The 17530-nt window shown below is 33.2% G+C and overlaps 1 protein-coding gene across 1 annotated transcript; it reads left to right on the top strand.

The window, feature by feature from the left end:
• The first annotated feature begins 2962 nt into the window (after positions 1-2962).
• Positions 2963-5324, top strand: LOC133304535 (uncharacterized). The gene is made up of 7 exons (XM_061504585.1): positions 2963-3130; positions 3209-3356; positions 3578-3612; positions 3707-3808; positions 3895-3997; positions 4107-4174; positions 5181-5324. Exons 1-7 carry the CDS (start codon positions 2963-2965, stop codon positions 5322-5324), a joined length of 768 nt encoding a protein of 255 aa, XP_061360569.1.
• Positions 5325-17530: the final 12206 nt, after the last annotated feature.

The raw sequence follows: 17530 nt of genomic DNA, 5'->3' as shown, positions 1-17530 counted from the left end.
TTATATATCATTGCACCAACCATTAATCCATCACCATGTACATTTTATGTAGGAATTGTCCAAAAGTGATACATACCAAAATGTAAATTCATATATCTATCTCTTTCCACCACTCATCATCACCAAAATATATATCTCATTCACAATTAAGATTCAAGAGATACATCTTTTTGGATGCTCAAGTTTACAACACTTGGCATAATAGTCTTCCAAATGACATAAATACATATATGACCAAATCATACTTTCTCAAACTACAAAATACATAAAAATAGGTCCTAACATGCTTCTATGTCAAAAGAAATCAAATTACATAGTATTATGTCATCTATCCACAAGCTGGCCTCTTGCCAAGAGACCTTTCATCTCTGCCAGTCAATGCACCTGAAATATAATTCCTATATGGGGTGAGATACAATCTCAGCAAACTCAAGGTCCTTGGAGACTTCTCCAACCCTTGGGCTCACTTCCATGATATACAGATATTAAAACAGTATTATCTGGCATATTTTACATTAGTCCGTATATTTATATATATTCACATACATAACACTAGAGCTATTCCATCATCCATCTTGCCAACTGACAGGAATGCTCATATGGAACTTCCAAGATAGGTCCCTATGGATACTCCCTCTCTTATGATTTAACCACCAGGAGTTTGTCCATGGAATCTGGCTCAGGGAAAGTCCATATTTATTCTACTGACCAGAGAATCTATCTAATCATACAATCATATATACATAGCATATTATATTCTCATAATTAACCAATAACACCAAGTCTCAACATCAATGCACATCTTGTCATACAAATCATTACTCCTCACAAAGTATGGTGGAACATCAAAGCAAAAAACCTCCAAAGTTTAAGAGTTTACCTTTCTAGGCTTTGACCTCAATCTCCTTTTGGTTCCACCAAAGTCAATATCACAAAATCACCAACACAAATCCAACCTATTCAAATAAGGTGGAAATTAATCAACAATCACGCACAAACAACATATTCCTCAAGCTAGCATACTCCATATCTCAAGTTATCAATTTAGGAGCTTACCTTCAATTCCAATAACACAATACCTAACCCTATTCCTCCATAAGTTGCAATTGTGGATTCAATCTGTAATCACCAAGTGATTTGACACTCTACACATAATAACAAGGGTTTCAAACCTTAAACCCATACTCTTATATACCATTTTCGGAACCACCAAAATTACTTAAGAACCCTAAACATTTATTCATGAAACTCAACAAATCCTTGGAGAACAATGGTCTCTTATCTTATAACCACCAAAAGACTAGACTATGGAGGGTTCACAAGCTTCCAATGAAGTCGAAATGTCTTCCTTTGTTTGCTCTCCAAGGACCCACGGAAATGGTTAAGGGTTTGGGGCAATTTCCTTTCTTTCTCTACTAAGGTTCTCTCTCTAGGAATGATGGAGAAAGTACAAGCTAAAGTGGCTTCCTTTTCTCCTCTCTTGATCAATGGTGAGAAGATAAAGAAAACAACAATGGTGGCTCAAGGAAAAGGGTGTGTCGATGGACGTGGAAGAGAATGGAGAGGAAAGAGTGTGTGTATTTGGTTTATAAAATATCTTGAGTGGGGTTTAATCCTTTTGCTCCTTAGCTCTCTCCCTTTTTATGCCATTCAATCCTAATTATCTTGTTGGGGTCTTTATTGAATTGTAAAATATATGTTGAATTCTTACTAATGCATTATGAATTGCCAAAGTGTTTCGACAAATAACACACAACTTGTTGGAATTTGTGTCATGTTATCTTAATATTTTTGACTAGTTGTAATATGTGTCCATTTCATGTCTTTTACCTTGTCGATATTTATAACCTATACATCTTTAATATCCCATTTTCTGCATGGAGTGCTTAGTGCTAACAAAATCTTTTAATATATTACGAAGTTTGAAGGTAGAGGAAGACATGGGTAATTAGCATGTAGAAGACACCAAGAATGTTTAAAATCGAGTTGTCATTGAGCCTTTATTTATTGTTCTCATGGGCGGGTTTAGCAATCTTTAATTGGGAACTTTAAGTAATTCCAGGATGATATTTTGCTTATATTAATTTTTATATCTGATCCCATTTCATTAATATGGGCCAGAATAGAGAATGTTTTATGATATATACTTGTAAACAAATTAAATAAATAAAAATGCATTATTATGTTATGCAAACAATATTAATTTAAATAAAAAGTCTAATCATTTCTTTATTTAACATCAGTAGTAGATATACATGCTTTACTATTTTAAATACATTTAGAAAAATTACATGTTTTCCCTTCCTGGGAATAAAAAAGATCTTATTCCTGAAAAGACTTCATATGGTTTAATTACATTATAATTGATGCATAATATAGCTCTCTTTTTGTAAATTCTCTTTTAGTTGTTTTATGAATTCATTGTATGTCTTGATTATCTGCTCTTACTATTTTTATTTATTGTCCTTGAGTATTTGCGTTTATAGGAATGCCTCGGAAACCATGATTTAGTATGAGGCCTTTATCTACACCAGACAATATCCCTAGTGTTTCTACAGGGACTAATCTCGATGGTGGAGGAGCACACAGTGCTCCTATCTTTACCCCAGGTCCATCCAATTTAAGCAACAGAATGCAACATTCTATTGGTGAGGATGTTGGGAATTTGCAACCAACAAGTCCTTCTTCAATGCAGGATGCAAGACCATCCCAACCACAAGAACCTGCCAATGAATCCCAACCATCAGCTGCTAAGAAAAAAACCCAACCTACTGGATAGAGAACGTCATAGGTTTGTATCTTACCTCTTAATTTACGATCCTATTAATTTATTAATTAATATGTTTTTTATTTTGATATCTAATTTATCAATTCTCTTCAATACTTAGATGATCAAGGAGTAACATGGGAGCGGCGAGTGCGAGTTCAGGATGTTTATGTGCTTCCTGACAACCATAGAGTTATGCTGGAGTGGAATGAGAGAGACCAACCAACTGGCAACTCCGGTGGTCTGTATGGTTTTTTTTCAGGTGCAATTGTAGCTGAATGTAAAAATTTCCCAATCAATTATAAACAATGGGCCATGGTTCCAGACTATCACAAGAATCTTATTTGGGAGCGAATCCTCAAAGTATTAATCTTATTTTTTAACATCTAAATATTATACTTTGTTGTTTATTTTCTGACTTTTCATGTATTCATTTTTTAGGCTAAATTTGATGTCAGCACCGATGAACATAAAAAATGGATCATGATGGATATTGAAAAAAAATGGAAAGATAACCGAGCAAGGTTGTGGGGCATGTTTAAAAAGAGTGGCATGACCTTTGAACAAGGTGCTGAGCATCGTCCAAAGGGTATTCCAAGAGAACAGTGGGCTTCTTTTTTGCAATACAAAATGGATCGAGAAACAGAGTTAACTTCACATAATTATAAAAATGAAAATGTGTAATGTCATTACTAATATATATATATATATATATATATATATATATATATATATATATTGGCATAATGCAGAAAATATCTGGAAAAAAAACTGCAAATAGGGCTAAATAGTCTATACCACATACTTTAGGGACAAAATCAATTGCAAGAAGGATAACTGAAATGGTACAATTCTAAATTACTATAATTCATGTGTTATATGTCATCGTTCTTCTTGTCATAGCATGACTTTTGCTACTTTTCTTGTTTTCATTTTTAGGAAATTGAATTTGGCCACCCGATATCAAGAGCTGAAATGTATGCTGAATCACACAAAAAGAAGGATGGAACATTTGTTAATGAAGAGGCCAGACAAAAAAATGTAAGTACAATATATTTTTACCCTTGGATTATAATTCATGATGTGTTAGTATGTAATTTAATGAGCAATGCAAATATTTGTGGGAGCTATTGTTAGCCGCTCAAAATGATGGAAGTATGACTCAAGAAGAAGCTTATATTCATGTTTTTGGGAAGGAGCACCCAGGACGTGTACAAGGAATGAGATTTGGTATGTCCTTCCCAAGTTTTTGGTTCTAGGTCCGTTGGTTCCAGCTCAATAGCCACATAAAATGAAATTAAGGAGTTGAAATCTAAAATTCAATCATTGGAGGAAACAGTCGCATACTTGGTCCGAAGCTTTGGAGGTCAAATGTCGTATAATCTTGCACCCAATGGACCTCATCAGGTATTTTACTGGGGTTGTTTTACACAATGCTATTTTTAGTGTACTGTTTTTCATGGTGAGATTTTGAATGGGGTCATCGTGTGCTCTAAGTGTAAAATTTTAGTGCAGAGCCTTATTTATTTCCTTGAGTTTGTTATTGTTCCATTTGAAAATTAAGTAATTGTTTATATGAGAATTTTATTAAATTATTATGGTTGTTGTCTAAATTAATTAAGGTTAAGCCTTTTGAGTTGGTTGACCTTTGCCTTGGCATATGCATGTGTGTCTATTAACACTGACGTTAAATTGAAAGGAACAAAAAAAAGATGTCAGATAAGTTGTGATATGAGGAAAGACTTACAACTTTTATAAGTTAGAATTCAGTTTCTATTCAAGTATAATGACGAGAAAGATTACTTTAGATTGATTGTTTAATCATTTCATTTAAAATTTTGATGGCTGCTTTTACAAAAGGTAATATTGTATAACTTCCTCGGATTAAGATTCTATTAGTGCATTAATTATTTGTTAATGACCTAACACTCATGAGGAGAAATTTTTAGGTAGGCATTCTTTACTTTCAATAATCAAACAGCCAACATGCATTTTAGCATGAACTTTACAACCTTACTATGTTAACTTTGATTTGACTGCATATTTAAGAATTGTTTCATTGGTCCATTAATGTGTGTGTTTGTGTGTTTTTTATGTGGTACTTCAAAGAGTATCTGATGAATATAAAATCTACCTATATTTCCTCCCATCTGAAACACTCGAGTCACGTGTATCTCCCTCAATTTGTAATATGCACCTGTGAAATGCTAACATAGGAACGAATATTCAATAGAAGTTGTCTTCCTTCAACCATGACTCATGCTATTTAAGTGTAGTTAATCAAAATGCATCTTGCAAGTTATCTTTGCTTTTATGGTAATTGTAATCTGTTTCAGTTTAAATGTTGTCTGTGTTTTTCGTTTTACATAAGGTCTCTCTTTGTCATTAAAATGTTTTTATTTATCATTTGTAGACTCCAGATTTAGAATCCCCAAAAGGTATCAGAAGGTCTTCATCAGCCAACTATGACCCATATATTTGCAAACCAGCCACACAAGAACGACAAAATGAAGGATTAACAACTCCTCTTGATGACATTTTCATGGATGACATTTGAATTCTGGATATTTTGAAAAGTTGGGATGGCATTTTGTTGGACTTTTTTGTGATATTTAATTTCTGTTTACATTACAATGCTTTGGGATCTTTACTTTTTGTTTAGATTACAACACTATGGGATTACATTTTGTTGGACATTTTTATTATCTTTACTTTTGGTTTGGATTACAGTATGCTGGGAAGATATTTTGTTAGACTCTACTTTTAGGAGTAGATAATAGTACAAAACACCAGGTTTGGTGTTTTTGAACATTTAAGGTAATTTAGAGTAATGGTTCACTTAGTTGTTCACCTTGTTGATGAAGCTAAGCATAGAGGCCCTGTCCATTATCGGTGGATGTATCCAATAGAGCGGTACTTAGGACAATTAAAGTCCTACGTAAAGAGCAAAGCAAGACCAGAAGGGTCTATAGCAGAAGGTTACTTAGTGCAAGAGATTTTGACCTTCTGTTCAAGGTATCTAGATGATATTGAGACTAGATTTAATCGCCCAAATCGTGTTGATGATGCCCCAAATCAAGAATTGCCAAAAACACGAGTACATGAATTGTTTCCCCAAGTAGGGAAGCCGGTTGGTGGTTCTTCATATTTCAACCTCACACCAATGGAAATGCTGCAAGCACATAGACATGTCCTAATTAATTGTCCGGCAGTTGATCCCTATATGCAGTAAGCAATTATCACACTTCAATCATTGCAATTACTTTGAAGCTATGTATTAATATATTCTTAATCTTGTGTAGAGAATTTCGAAATGAGGTGCAGAGGCAGCTCAGACCCCCGTACACGGAATCCTGCTCATATTGATAAAAAGGTTCATAGAGAGTTTGTTGAATCGTTCTCTAAATGGGTGAGTACCTTTCTCATTATGTCCGTGAATAACGCATATATTAACTAAAGTCTATATTGTGATAACAAATGCTTAAATTTTTTCATATGTAGATTGTTAGAGATATTGACCTACTGAGTGAATCAGATAAAGATATTATGCTTTTTCTTGGTCAAGCTAGAAGGTTCAATGCATATAATGTAAATGGGTGCAAATTTTGAACCTTGACACGAAATCGAGGCTTGAAAACACAAAATAATGGGGTATTTGGTACATTTGGAACTAGAAGTTATTCAAGTAATAGTGATAGTCAAATGAGGTTTGGAGATGTCTTATACTATTGGAAACTGATAGACATCATAGAGATCAACTATAATTGCTTATTCACAGTTATTTTGTTCAAGTGTCAATGGGCTAATACCTCTAATCCTAGAGGCATCAAAAAAGATAATCTAGGATTTACTTCAATTAAATTCACCAGACTAATACATACAGGTGAACATGAAGATGATGAGCCATACATCAAAGCATCTGAAGCTCAAATGGTTTATTTTATGGATGATCAGAAAGAAAAATGTTGGAGCATACCTATTCATTTGAAACCAAGAGATTTGTACGACATGGGTGAAGATGAAGAAGACATTATGCCATCCATTGAGTCATATCCATCCCAAAACTTGGAACAAATTTTGTCTGATGATGCTATGCATATTCAGTTAACAAGACCAAATGTAGATGATGAAAATCCCACTTTGACCGTTAATGAACATGACAATGATTAAACTGTTATTCTGAACAACAAGACCAATGCAACTCAATTGGATAATTTGTATTTTGAAACCAAAATGTAATAAAATTATGCAATTTTGTCTCACATTTGATAAATTGTTGATTCATGCGATTTTTGTTTTTCATGTTTTATTTATGGCTAATTCATGCATAATATTGCTCTCTTTTTGTAAGTTATCAACAAAGTTTTATGAATTCATTATTTGATTCAATTGATTAGTTGTTCTGACTATTTTTACTTATTGTCATTGAGTATTTGGATTTATAGGAATGCCTCGGAAACCATGATTCATTATGAGGCCTCAATCCACACCAGGCAATATCCTTAATTATTTATGCAAGGACTAATACTGAAAGTGGAGCAGCACATAGTTCTTATATTTTGACACTAAGTCCATCCAATATAGGCAATGAATTACAACATTCAGTACATAGATGTGTTTCTGCAACCAACAAGTCCTTCGGTGCAAGCTGCAGGACCATCACAAATTTTTAAACCATGTTTAGGTTCTGTTAGCAGTTCCTAGAATTTTTGGGATTCAGATGCATGTGTATGTAATTTTAATATCTTTATTTTCTCTTGTTTTTTTTTTCAGATTACCCAGGTTAAATTTTAGCACAAGATTAAGAAAGGGATGGCTTTCGCACTAGGACTTCTTGCCATCAAGGTAATTTGATTTTTCTATTATTGCTATTTTGGCATTATTATGTATTTTATACCTTGTATTTTGCATTTTTTTTAATTTTTAATATGTTCCTTAGTGTTTTGTATGTTCTAAAGTATATTTTGATGTTTAATACGATTTTGCAAATTGAGATTAAGATAATATTTTGATACCAATTATTTGTTATATTTTAATGGAAGGTTTATTTTATGTTGAATTTGCTTCTTGTGTGTTAATATGTATATTAATTTGTAATGTTATTAATTTTTTTGTTATTGGAGTATTTTTGTATCATTTAATCCATTGAACACTTTGTATCTGTGATTAGTAATCTTATGCTTTTGTCCCTAATTAGAGGCTTAATGGTCTATTGGTGCGAACAATTGAATAATGAATATCTCATGGAACAGAGAAGAAAATTGCCTTGTGATCCGAGCTCTAAACCCAGACAAGTCTATTGATATGTAAAATAATTGAAGTAATGCTAATAAAGTTGTTTCACCTAATACTGTATATTTTTTTTTCTTTAGTACCGATTTGTTGACCATGGTGTCAACGTGACTCTTCCATGGCTAAAGTCTTATCTTCCACCCATCTTGTAAATACTAAAGAATGTGGAATGATTAGCCCAATTTTGTATTTGTTTGTCGTGGTTAGTGGGCATAAAAAAAGAAGAGTAATTGAATTGGATATACATAGGTGACTGAGTTTAGGTAATAGTACTAGTAATATGATATTCAGAATTTTATATATATATATATATATATATATATATATATATATATATATACGAGTTATATGTGCTAGTTACATGTAGCTGTGGTCGTAGTATTTTTAAAATAATGTTTTAAACAATTACATATGTTTAGGTTATTGTTTTGAGACGTATTCAAATATAACTATAACACATATATATTATATGTATTATTTTATCATATTCTATCTTTTAGTTAAGTTCTGCTTTCCTAGTGTGTTCTACCTATTGGAAAACAATTGGTTTCATATTGAAGTGATAAAAACCACATGCCGTAAATGTTAGCAACAATGTTATCTTTGTGTGTAGATTGATTGATCTAAATCCCAATAATATGAAAATTCTCTCAACAATAATATTCTTATATGTGCTCATTTTGTTGGAAAAATCAAATTTATCTTCCTATTGCAAATTGGAAGATCAGAAAAAAAACAAAAACCAAAAGGGAATTTCGATTTGAAATGATAACATTTTTCTTACTTTATTTTATTTTGTTTGTTCTGCATGAAGTATCTGCTTTGATAACTGTGTACACTAAACGGTGATACCAAAAGTTGTCTCATATTATTTGTTTATTTAGAAAACTGGTTTTGGTCAATAATTAACTCAATTAATGGCGAAGGGGTAAATATAAGTTAATTAAAATATGGGACAAAATGATTTTAAAATGGGACATTTTATAATCATTACTTTTGTACTTTTCCACGATTGTCTTTCAATTTAAAACAAAGAATTTAAAGTAATAGTCATAATCATGAGATATAGTAACACACGGATCTACATCAACTTTATGATATTCTAAATGACTTTGTTTATAGCATCAATAATATAATTTGTTTATTGAATAATAAAATAATAAATATTACAATATTAACATACATTAATTTTGTATTTTTGTTTTTGTAAGTAGATTACTGTATTTTGTATTCTGGTGCAAATATGTATAAAATAATTGAAAACCATAAATTTTTCCTTTTACCCTTTTACTTTTGAGATTATATGGTAATTGTAATATATTATTGTGTCGTTGCTCCCTTTAATTCAAATTAATTTGATAGGACTTGTATAACATGGCTTAACTAATGATATTAGCCCTGCAAATGTGATTACAATCTATGATTGTATTCTTCCACTAGCATTTTAGCTTCCTTCTCAGTGAGGGTATATCGAAATACTTAATAAAATTTAAGGATTCTCTATGCTTATTATTAGTGAATTATTAAAATTTAATGAAATTTACATTATTTTTGATTGATTAAAATTTATAAGTTTCTGATTGCATGGTTGAAGTTTGGGAAGCATTTGTCTCTAGTCATGTGTGTTACAAGGCTAGTCATACTATATATTGTTTTGTTCAATTTATATTGTTTGTAAATGAGCTGAGTAGCTTGGTTGATTTCCATTTGCAGGCCAAAGCATTAGGAACTTGGTTAAAGATGACTTCATTATCAGGAAGCTAACTAAGATTCATTCTCGTTCCCGCGCTCGACGAATGAAAGAGGCCAAAAGGAAATGACCCCACTCTATTTACGGTATTGAACTATTTTTAATCTAAAGTTGGTTCGTGTCGAATGAATTGGTGCTCTTTACATATTGGCATGTAGTCCCTGTTAGTTTGTGAGTGGTGCTAATCTCAATCTACTTGTTCAATGTTTTCATCATTTAGACATTGTATAATTGATAGGATTCTGCTGAGTTGCATTTTAATTGGAAAGACCAACATAATAGTCGTGAAAATTAGTTTAAGGAGCTCGAGTTATTATGAATACTAAATATATTTGAAATATTTCTATATAGCTTGACATGAATTGCTATATGGTCCTAGCTGAAATGCATTATTTGGTAATTATAACTTTGCCTAAATAAACAGGTAAGAGGAAGGGAACAAGAGAGGCAAGGCTTCCCACCAAAATCCTTTAGATGAGGAGGATGTGTGTCCTTAGATGTTTGCTTCGCAAGTGCAGGGAATCATTGTGGAAATCGGGTTGTCTAGCATGGAATAACTTTTGCAACTTGAAGGTGGTTTTTTAAGTAATCTTTACCACTAATAAATAATACATTCATATTGAGGTTAATAATATAACACCTCGCAATTCTAAATTATATATTAAAATATTAAACAATGATTAAAAGGAAGGATTAGTGAAAATCCTGAGAATTAGGCCAAAATACAAAGAAAGGGCAAAACAGTAATTAGCCAACACGCAACCCTAAGAAGATAAAAATTGAGTAGAAGGTCTCAGATGATGAAAATAACCCTGGAAATGGATTCAGAACGAAAAATTGAGTGGATAGACAAGTTTTAGAAAATTCAGTGAATAATATTTTAACCGAATAAAAATATCGCGGTACAATTGCACCGTAAAACGTGCCAATTGAGTTTTGAGCTCTAGGTCTTGAATACAAGTTATAAATGGTTTATAGAACTAGGGAATATGATTTCTGATGAAATTTGACAGAAATTAGTAAGTTTGGGGAAGCGTGCCTACGGCGCGCGCAATAACTTAAAACAACATTTTCTCCGAACGACCGGAAAACTCCGGATTCATCTGATTAAGTGTAGTTAAAGAACAATGGTTAATGTTAAAAATTAGAGTTTCCAAATAGGTTGTGAAATTATGGACGTTTAGTGGAATCAGAGAAAAATTCAAATAAGTTTGAAACGCGTGAGGTGGCGGTGGGACCCACCCCACTTATGTAGGACATGCCACATGTGCATAGCCTCACTATTCATCATCATTTCTCTCTCTCCCTCCCTTTGAAACCCGCGGCTGCCCCTCCCCCATGGACACACACACATTTGATTTTCTTTCTCTCTAAATCCACCAAATCCTAACCAAATCCATTGATTTTTGTGTTGAAATTCATTGGAAATCATCTTCTAAAGCCATTGGTGGTACCTTTGAACCTTGAAAACCAATAGAAAGTGAGATATTTCCTCCCCAAGGCCGCAGCTCATAGTGTTAGATTTGTGTTCATGGAGTTGTTTGAAGCTCCAATGGTTTAGTATGTCTTGGAGGAGTCTTGTGCCTAACTTTTGAATAAGTTCCTACACCTTTTCAATGGTTTAATCTTTGGATTTAATTCATGAACCCTAAAGGGGGTTTTGTTGATTTGTGTTGTTAGAGAGCTCAAATGAAAAATGTGTATTAGATGATAATGTCTTAGAATGATGTGTTAGAGCTATAAATGCAATGAAAATTATTGGTGAAAAATATGATTTTTAACTTAGGAAAATTTGATGGTGCCATGACTTTGGGTTTTGAAATTGTGTTAGGATTGTGTTGGTGAGTTGTTGTATGATTGAATGATGTTATAATGGGATTGTATGAAGTGTGGAATAGTTAAAAATTGATTGAAAATCCCTTGGAGTACCCTATGTTGAATTTCGGCCATTAAGGGAAAAAAAGAGGAATTTAGGTTGAAAAATTATTTGGATGATGTTTTGTGTAATTGTATGGTAATTAGATGGGTTGTGTGGTGGTTGGAAGGTTGGAAAACCAATGGAAAAATAATTGGTAGTGTTGAGTGTTTAATTGGACCTAGAGCAAAATATTAGGCAAAACGACGTTTTAATGACGAAAAATAAAAAGTGGCACTTGATATGGCCTTTTGGTGACCTAAGGATGCCTAAGAAAATGAGAAAGAAAATTTAGAAAAATAAAATGTAAATTAACACCTTGTTGGCCGAACCTACCTAGTGTGGAGGGTGATTTTTGACGTTTTCGTATTTTGATAGATTTGCCGTGTATTGATGATTCGTACATGGTTGTTGTAGGTTGTCGTACGTAGATTTGAACCCCGAACCGTGAGTTCGGTGGATTGCCCTTGGTCCTGGACCAAGTGGGATTGAGGTAAGTAATTGGAACCATGCTTGTGTAATTGATGACTTGCATGTGGTGGTTGAAAGGTTGGAAAACCAATGGAAAAATAATTGGTAGTGTTGAGTGGTTAATTGGACCTAGAGCAAAATATTAGGCAAAACGACGTTTTAATGACGAAAAATAAAAAGTGGCACTTGATATGGCCTTTTGGTGACCTAAGGATGCCTAAGAAAATGAGAAAGAAAATTTAGAAAAATAAAATGTAAATTAACATCTTGTTGGCCGAACCTACCTAGTGTGGAGGGTGATTTTTGACGTTTTCGTATTTTGATAGATTTGCCGTGTATTGATGATTCGTACATGGTTGTTGTAGGTTGCCGTACGTAGATTTGAACCCCGAACGTGAGTTCGGTGGATTGCCCTTGGTCCTGGACCAAGTGGGATTGAGGTAAGTAATTGGAACCATGCTTGTGTAATTGATGACTTGCATGTGTTGTATGAATTTTAAGTAATTGGGAATGTCCTCTGTATGGGCATTTATGCTGTATAAAGAGCTCGAAGAATATATTATTGGGAGCTAAGTGAAGAGGACTAAACAGGTAACCTCTTGGTACTGGGGCTTGATCCCCTTGTGTGTTCCACCATGCCCGTTGAGGGTGATGGTAGGAAGTGTATGTAAGTAATGTAGAATAACATGATCATGCATATAGTATGTATGTTGGTAAATAGGTGTACCAAGTCTCTGGCCAGTAGACAGTTTGCCTTCGAGCGTTGCGGACTTCCACTGGATAGGTCTCCGAGAGGGAGTTCCAGTTGACCTAAGGTCGTGGTGTGTGATCCGGATAGGAGCACACTAGGAAGTCTCGGGTGTATATGGATGGAGGGTGCCTCGGTTGGATGTTCTAGGAACACGCCTTGGTTGAGACCCGTAGGCTTATATGTCGAGCCATTAGGCAGGACGTTACGTGGTATTGGTAGCGACCATTCCAGCTTCGTCGTATTTTATATCCCTATGTTCCCCAGTTTCTCTAAATCCCTTGCTATATCCCATTTTCAAGATGTTATTTTATGTTATTTATATGCATCAAAATGAGCCATTGGGCGGAGTTTTCTCCGGAACCTCTGGGTTACTGAGATATATTCATATATCTCACCCCGTCTTGGGGGCTTTATTTCAGAAGGTAGCAGTGTTGCAGGAGCGGCGGGCAAGAAGCCCGTAGGATAAGTCGTTGGAGGACTTTATACATTTTGCATTTTGATGGCCATTGGGCCTAGGCTAGACTTAGGGCATGAACATTGTATATGTTGATAGGATGAGATTTATGGTCATATTTGGTCATGCTATTTTTGCCTAAGTCTAGATACATGTAGTTTATGACATTTGGAGACTTATGAATTATGTTGTAATTTGGATAATTATAAATATTGTATTTAGATCTTGTGTAATGTGAAGCATATGTAATATGATGAAAGAGAAATAGGCCTATTTTAGGATTATGATTAGGTGTATGATTAGCAAATGCATGCAATTGGACTTTGATGATTGAAACGCATTAAGTATTAATAAAGGAAGCAACGTGATACGTATTGTATAAGTAAAATAAACTGTGATGGGTTGTAAGTGCCCCAAGACATTGTTGGTCCTTGTGTGTGCCACCCAATGATTATTAGGTACATTTGAGGTCTTAGATCACATTGGCAAATTTGGGGATTTTTGTAAAAACAAAGAAAACTCTGGCGAAATTTCTAGAAATTGGCATAATTTAGGCGAACTTCGGGAGAGCATATCTCCGTCCACAGAGGTCCGATAGGGACGTTCCATACGCCATTTTGAATATTGAGATATCCTCTATCTTGTGGTAAAATTTGGTAAAAACCTGGGTTGTACGTCCGCATGTAGAAGGCATGGAACGTAGACTGCCCATTTGCTTACTACACATGTGGCAGTTCTGGACCGGTTTTGGGAAATTAATTCCCGCTTTGTTCCTTGGTAAAATGAAGTGTATGATATATCAAATTGAAGCTTGAGGTGTCTAGTTTTTTGTATAGCAATTTGAGAGCAATTGGCTAAGTGGATTTTCTGCAGTAATTCGTGGAGTGAGGGATGTTTAGAGCTATTTTGGGGTTGGTTGGCAGTTTTGCTTGTCCAACTTCAAACGGCGATATCTGGAGCAAACGAGCTCTAAATAACTCTTGTGATAGCTTCCCAGGAAGGTAGTTGAGTGTAGAATAACATATCAAAATATGGGAGGCTTGTAGAATGTGGTTTATCTGCAGAAAATTAAAGACCGAACCATGTTCGGAAGAGTAGAAAACGTAAAAGTGAAAATTATGCTAAGTGGGTTTATGGGAACCCCTTAGTGGCTTATGGGAAGTAAAATAAGTAATAAAATTAGTTTAAATAATTATTCCGCAAAGATTTTACAGTTACGGTCACAGATTTTAATTATTACGCTTTTTATTGTTTTAAATGTTCGCGTAATAAACGAAAAAAATTGACTCGCATTTTTATAAGTGAATTGCTGTGATTGTAACTACTCTTAATATCATAATTAATGTTAACAATACCGGTGTACAACGGGCTGTTACAAATAAGATGACACTAATCCTTTATTTACATTTTTAAATGCATTTTCCTTGATAAAACTTTGTTTAGATATGTTTTTTCTGATAATTATCTACTACTCTGGTGCTTTTAACTTCGATCTGCTTGTATTATCAATTTATAGAATATATTAGAAGGGCATAATTATTGCCAGTGTTTTAGATTCATGCACTTTTTTGCTTTGTGCTTATTGGTTGTTATATAGAAGTATATTTAATGAATGCAGCTTGCAAGATGTACATTTATGTTGATTGAAATGTCTTTAGATTTGAAATGCCTCTGCAGTACTTGTAATTTATGGCACTTGTAATTTGTTCCAATTTAAATATAATCGATTAAGAGGTCTTTATTTGTCATTAAAATATTGTCTTTATTTGTAATATGTAAGCTTATGTTTGGAATCCTCCATTGGTATCAGAAGGTTTTCACCAAATATTAACATATCATCCACACAACAAGGTCAAAATGAAGGATTAACAACTCGTCTTGATGACTTTTCATGGATGACATTTAAATTCTAGATATTTTGAAAACTTTGGAATGACATTTTATTGGAATATTTTTGTGATCTTTAATTTCTGTTTAGATTACATTTTATTGGGGTTTTGAGATCTTTATTTTGTGTTTAGATTATAGCATTATGGGAATACATTTTGTTGAACTTTTTTGTGATATTTACTTAGTTGATATTTTGTTACACTTTTTTGTAATCTATACTTTATGTTTAGAGGATAGTACAAAACATCAAGTTTGATATGATAAATGACATTTTTATGAATGATCCTTTTTTGTTAATAATTTTAATTATATTTGGACGACATGTTATCGTGGTTTCATTGCTAGTAAAAAAACTTAAAATATATTTCAATAAATTATGTATGGCAATAATATTGTACATTTAAATAAATTTATAAAATAAAAAGTATTTCAATAATAAAATAATAACAAATCATTATTATTCAAATTTAAACAAATTGGATTTTTGAAATATTTCATACTCAAAAAATTGATTAATTTTTATTTAAAATCATCGAATAAAATCATAAAAAGTATTATATAATTTTTTTAATTAAATTATCAAAAAATTTAAATTAATTTTCAAATTATTATTTAGAGGTGGGGTTATAAACCGCCTCCAAAAGGAAATATCAAACTGCTTTAAAAAATCATGTTGCTTATGTAGAGGCTGTGACGAATCGCCTCCAAAGAAAATACAAAGGCGGTTATAAACCGATGTGAAATATCTTATGACTTAATTAGAGGCTATGACTAACCGCCTCGAAAAGAAAATACAGATGCGCTTATAAACCGACGCGAAATGCCTTATGACTTAATTAGAGGCTATGACTAACCGCCTCGAAAAGAAAATACAGACGCGGTTATAAACCGACGCGAAATACCTTATGACTACTTAGAGGCTGTGACTAACCGCCTGCAAAAGGAAATACATAGGCGATTTCTAACCGACTCCAAAACCTTATTACTTATCTAGAGGCGGTTCCGAACCGCCTCCAAAAGTAATATATAGTAAATTTGATGATCATTATGTGGCGGCCACACCGCCTTCATAACCGTCGTTATATTGATCTCGGCGATCATTTCAGCAGTTATTTTGACCGTCGTTGATTCCTTCCCGACGATTGATTTGGCGACGTTTGTTTAACCTCCGCACTACTATTTTCGTGACGGTTCTAACCACGTCAAAATGTTAATTCAACCGTCGCAAAATACACCTTTTGTTGTAGTGTAAAACTATAGGCATCAATGGTGGAACAAGAATTTTGTCTTGGGGGAGGGGGTGAGGTTTCACAAGGATAGCAAAACTTAAGAGAAAAACTAGAAAAAAAAAAAAAACAACATGCTTCCTTCACATTTTAAGATAGGGTGTCATCGCCCATCCTAACCCAAGGGGACTTTGGCATTGATAGGCACATAGCTTACAAATTTTGAAAGAGTAATAATATATATTACCATCATTTATCTTGACATACATTTTGATTAAATAATTCTATAATGTACTACAACTTGTTTTTTCAACCGTCTATAGTTTATAGATATAGCATATGTAACTACCTTTTTTTTCAAAACATGAAGAGACACTACAACAAAAATGATATTTTTTAATATACAAAAATGACATTTAACCACAACAATTTAGTGATGACTAAAGTACATACGTTGCAATTAGGGTGTTGTAGTTGTCCCTTTAATCCATCTAAATGCTCAGGCTTCTCTGCTGACCATAACTCAAGCTTAGCCAAATACAAAAAGCCCTTCCAAGACCCATCACCACAACGACTTCTCTTCTAAAACTTGAAGAGCATTCCCTAAAATCAAACCAACTTATTGGCCTCTTAACCCTTTTTCTAAGTTGAGATTCTTATCAACTATAAATATTTGTTTGCTTGTAATTATTATTTATGCTATTATTTGTTTTATTTAAAATATAGATTTTTTTTAAGTTTATTTCCTTTTACTTTTAGAATTAATTTATAAACATTGGATAATATTTTTACTAATTTTTTAATGTCATAAGCAAAATAATTTTATTTTGATCAATAATTTTATTTGCTACTCGTTTTTGTTATAATTTAATTATAAAGAGAAAACGACATGATAAATTTAGATCCCACTGTATAGAGAAACCATACAACGAAGTTTAAATCTCCAAATGTTGAGATGTCTAAATCCCTAGAAGTTTTTTCAGTTACTAACACCGATTTGAGAATCAACTTCTC

Source organism: Gastrolobium bilobum, unplaced genomic scaffold, assembly GCF_033153095.1.
Source record: "Gastrolobium bilobum isolate Gb01-03AN ecotype WA unplaced genomic scaffold, APGP_CSIRO_Gbil_v1 utg6296, whole genome shotgun sequence".
In the NCBI taxonomy this organism is placed as follows: domain Eukaryota; kingdom Viridiplantae; phylum Streptophyta; class Magnoliopsida; order Fabales; family Fabaceae; genus Gastrolobium; species Gastrolobium bilobum.
Note: the sequence above shows the minus strand (reverse complement) of the source record. Positions and strands in the feature narration are given on the sequence as shown.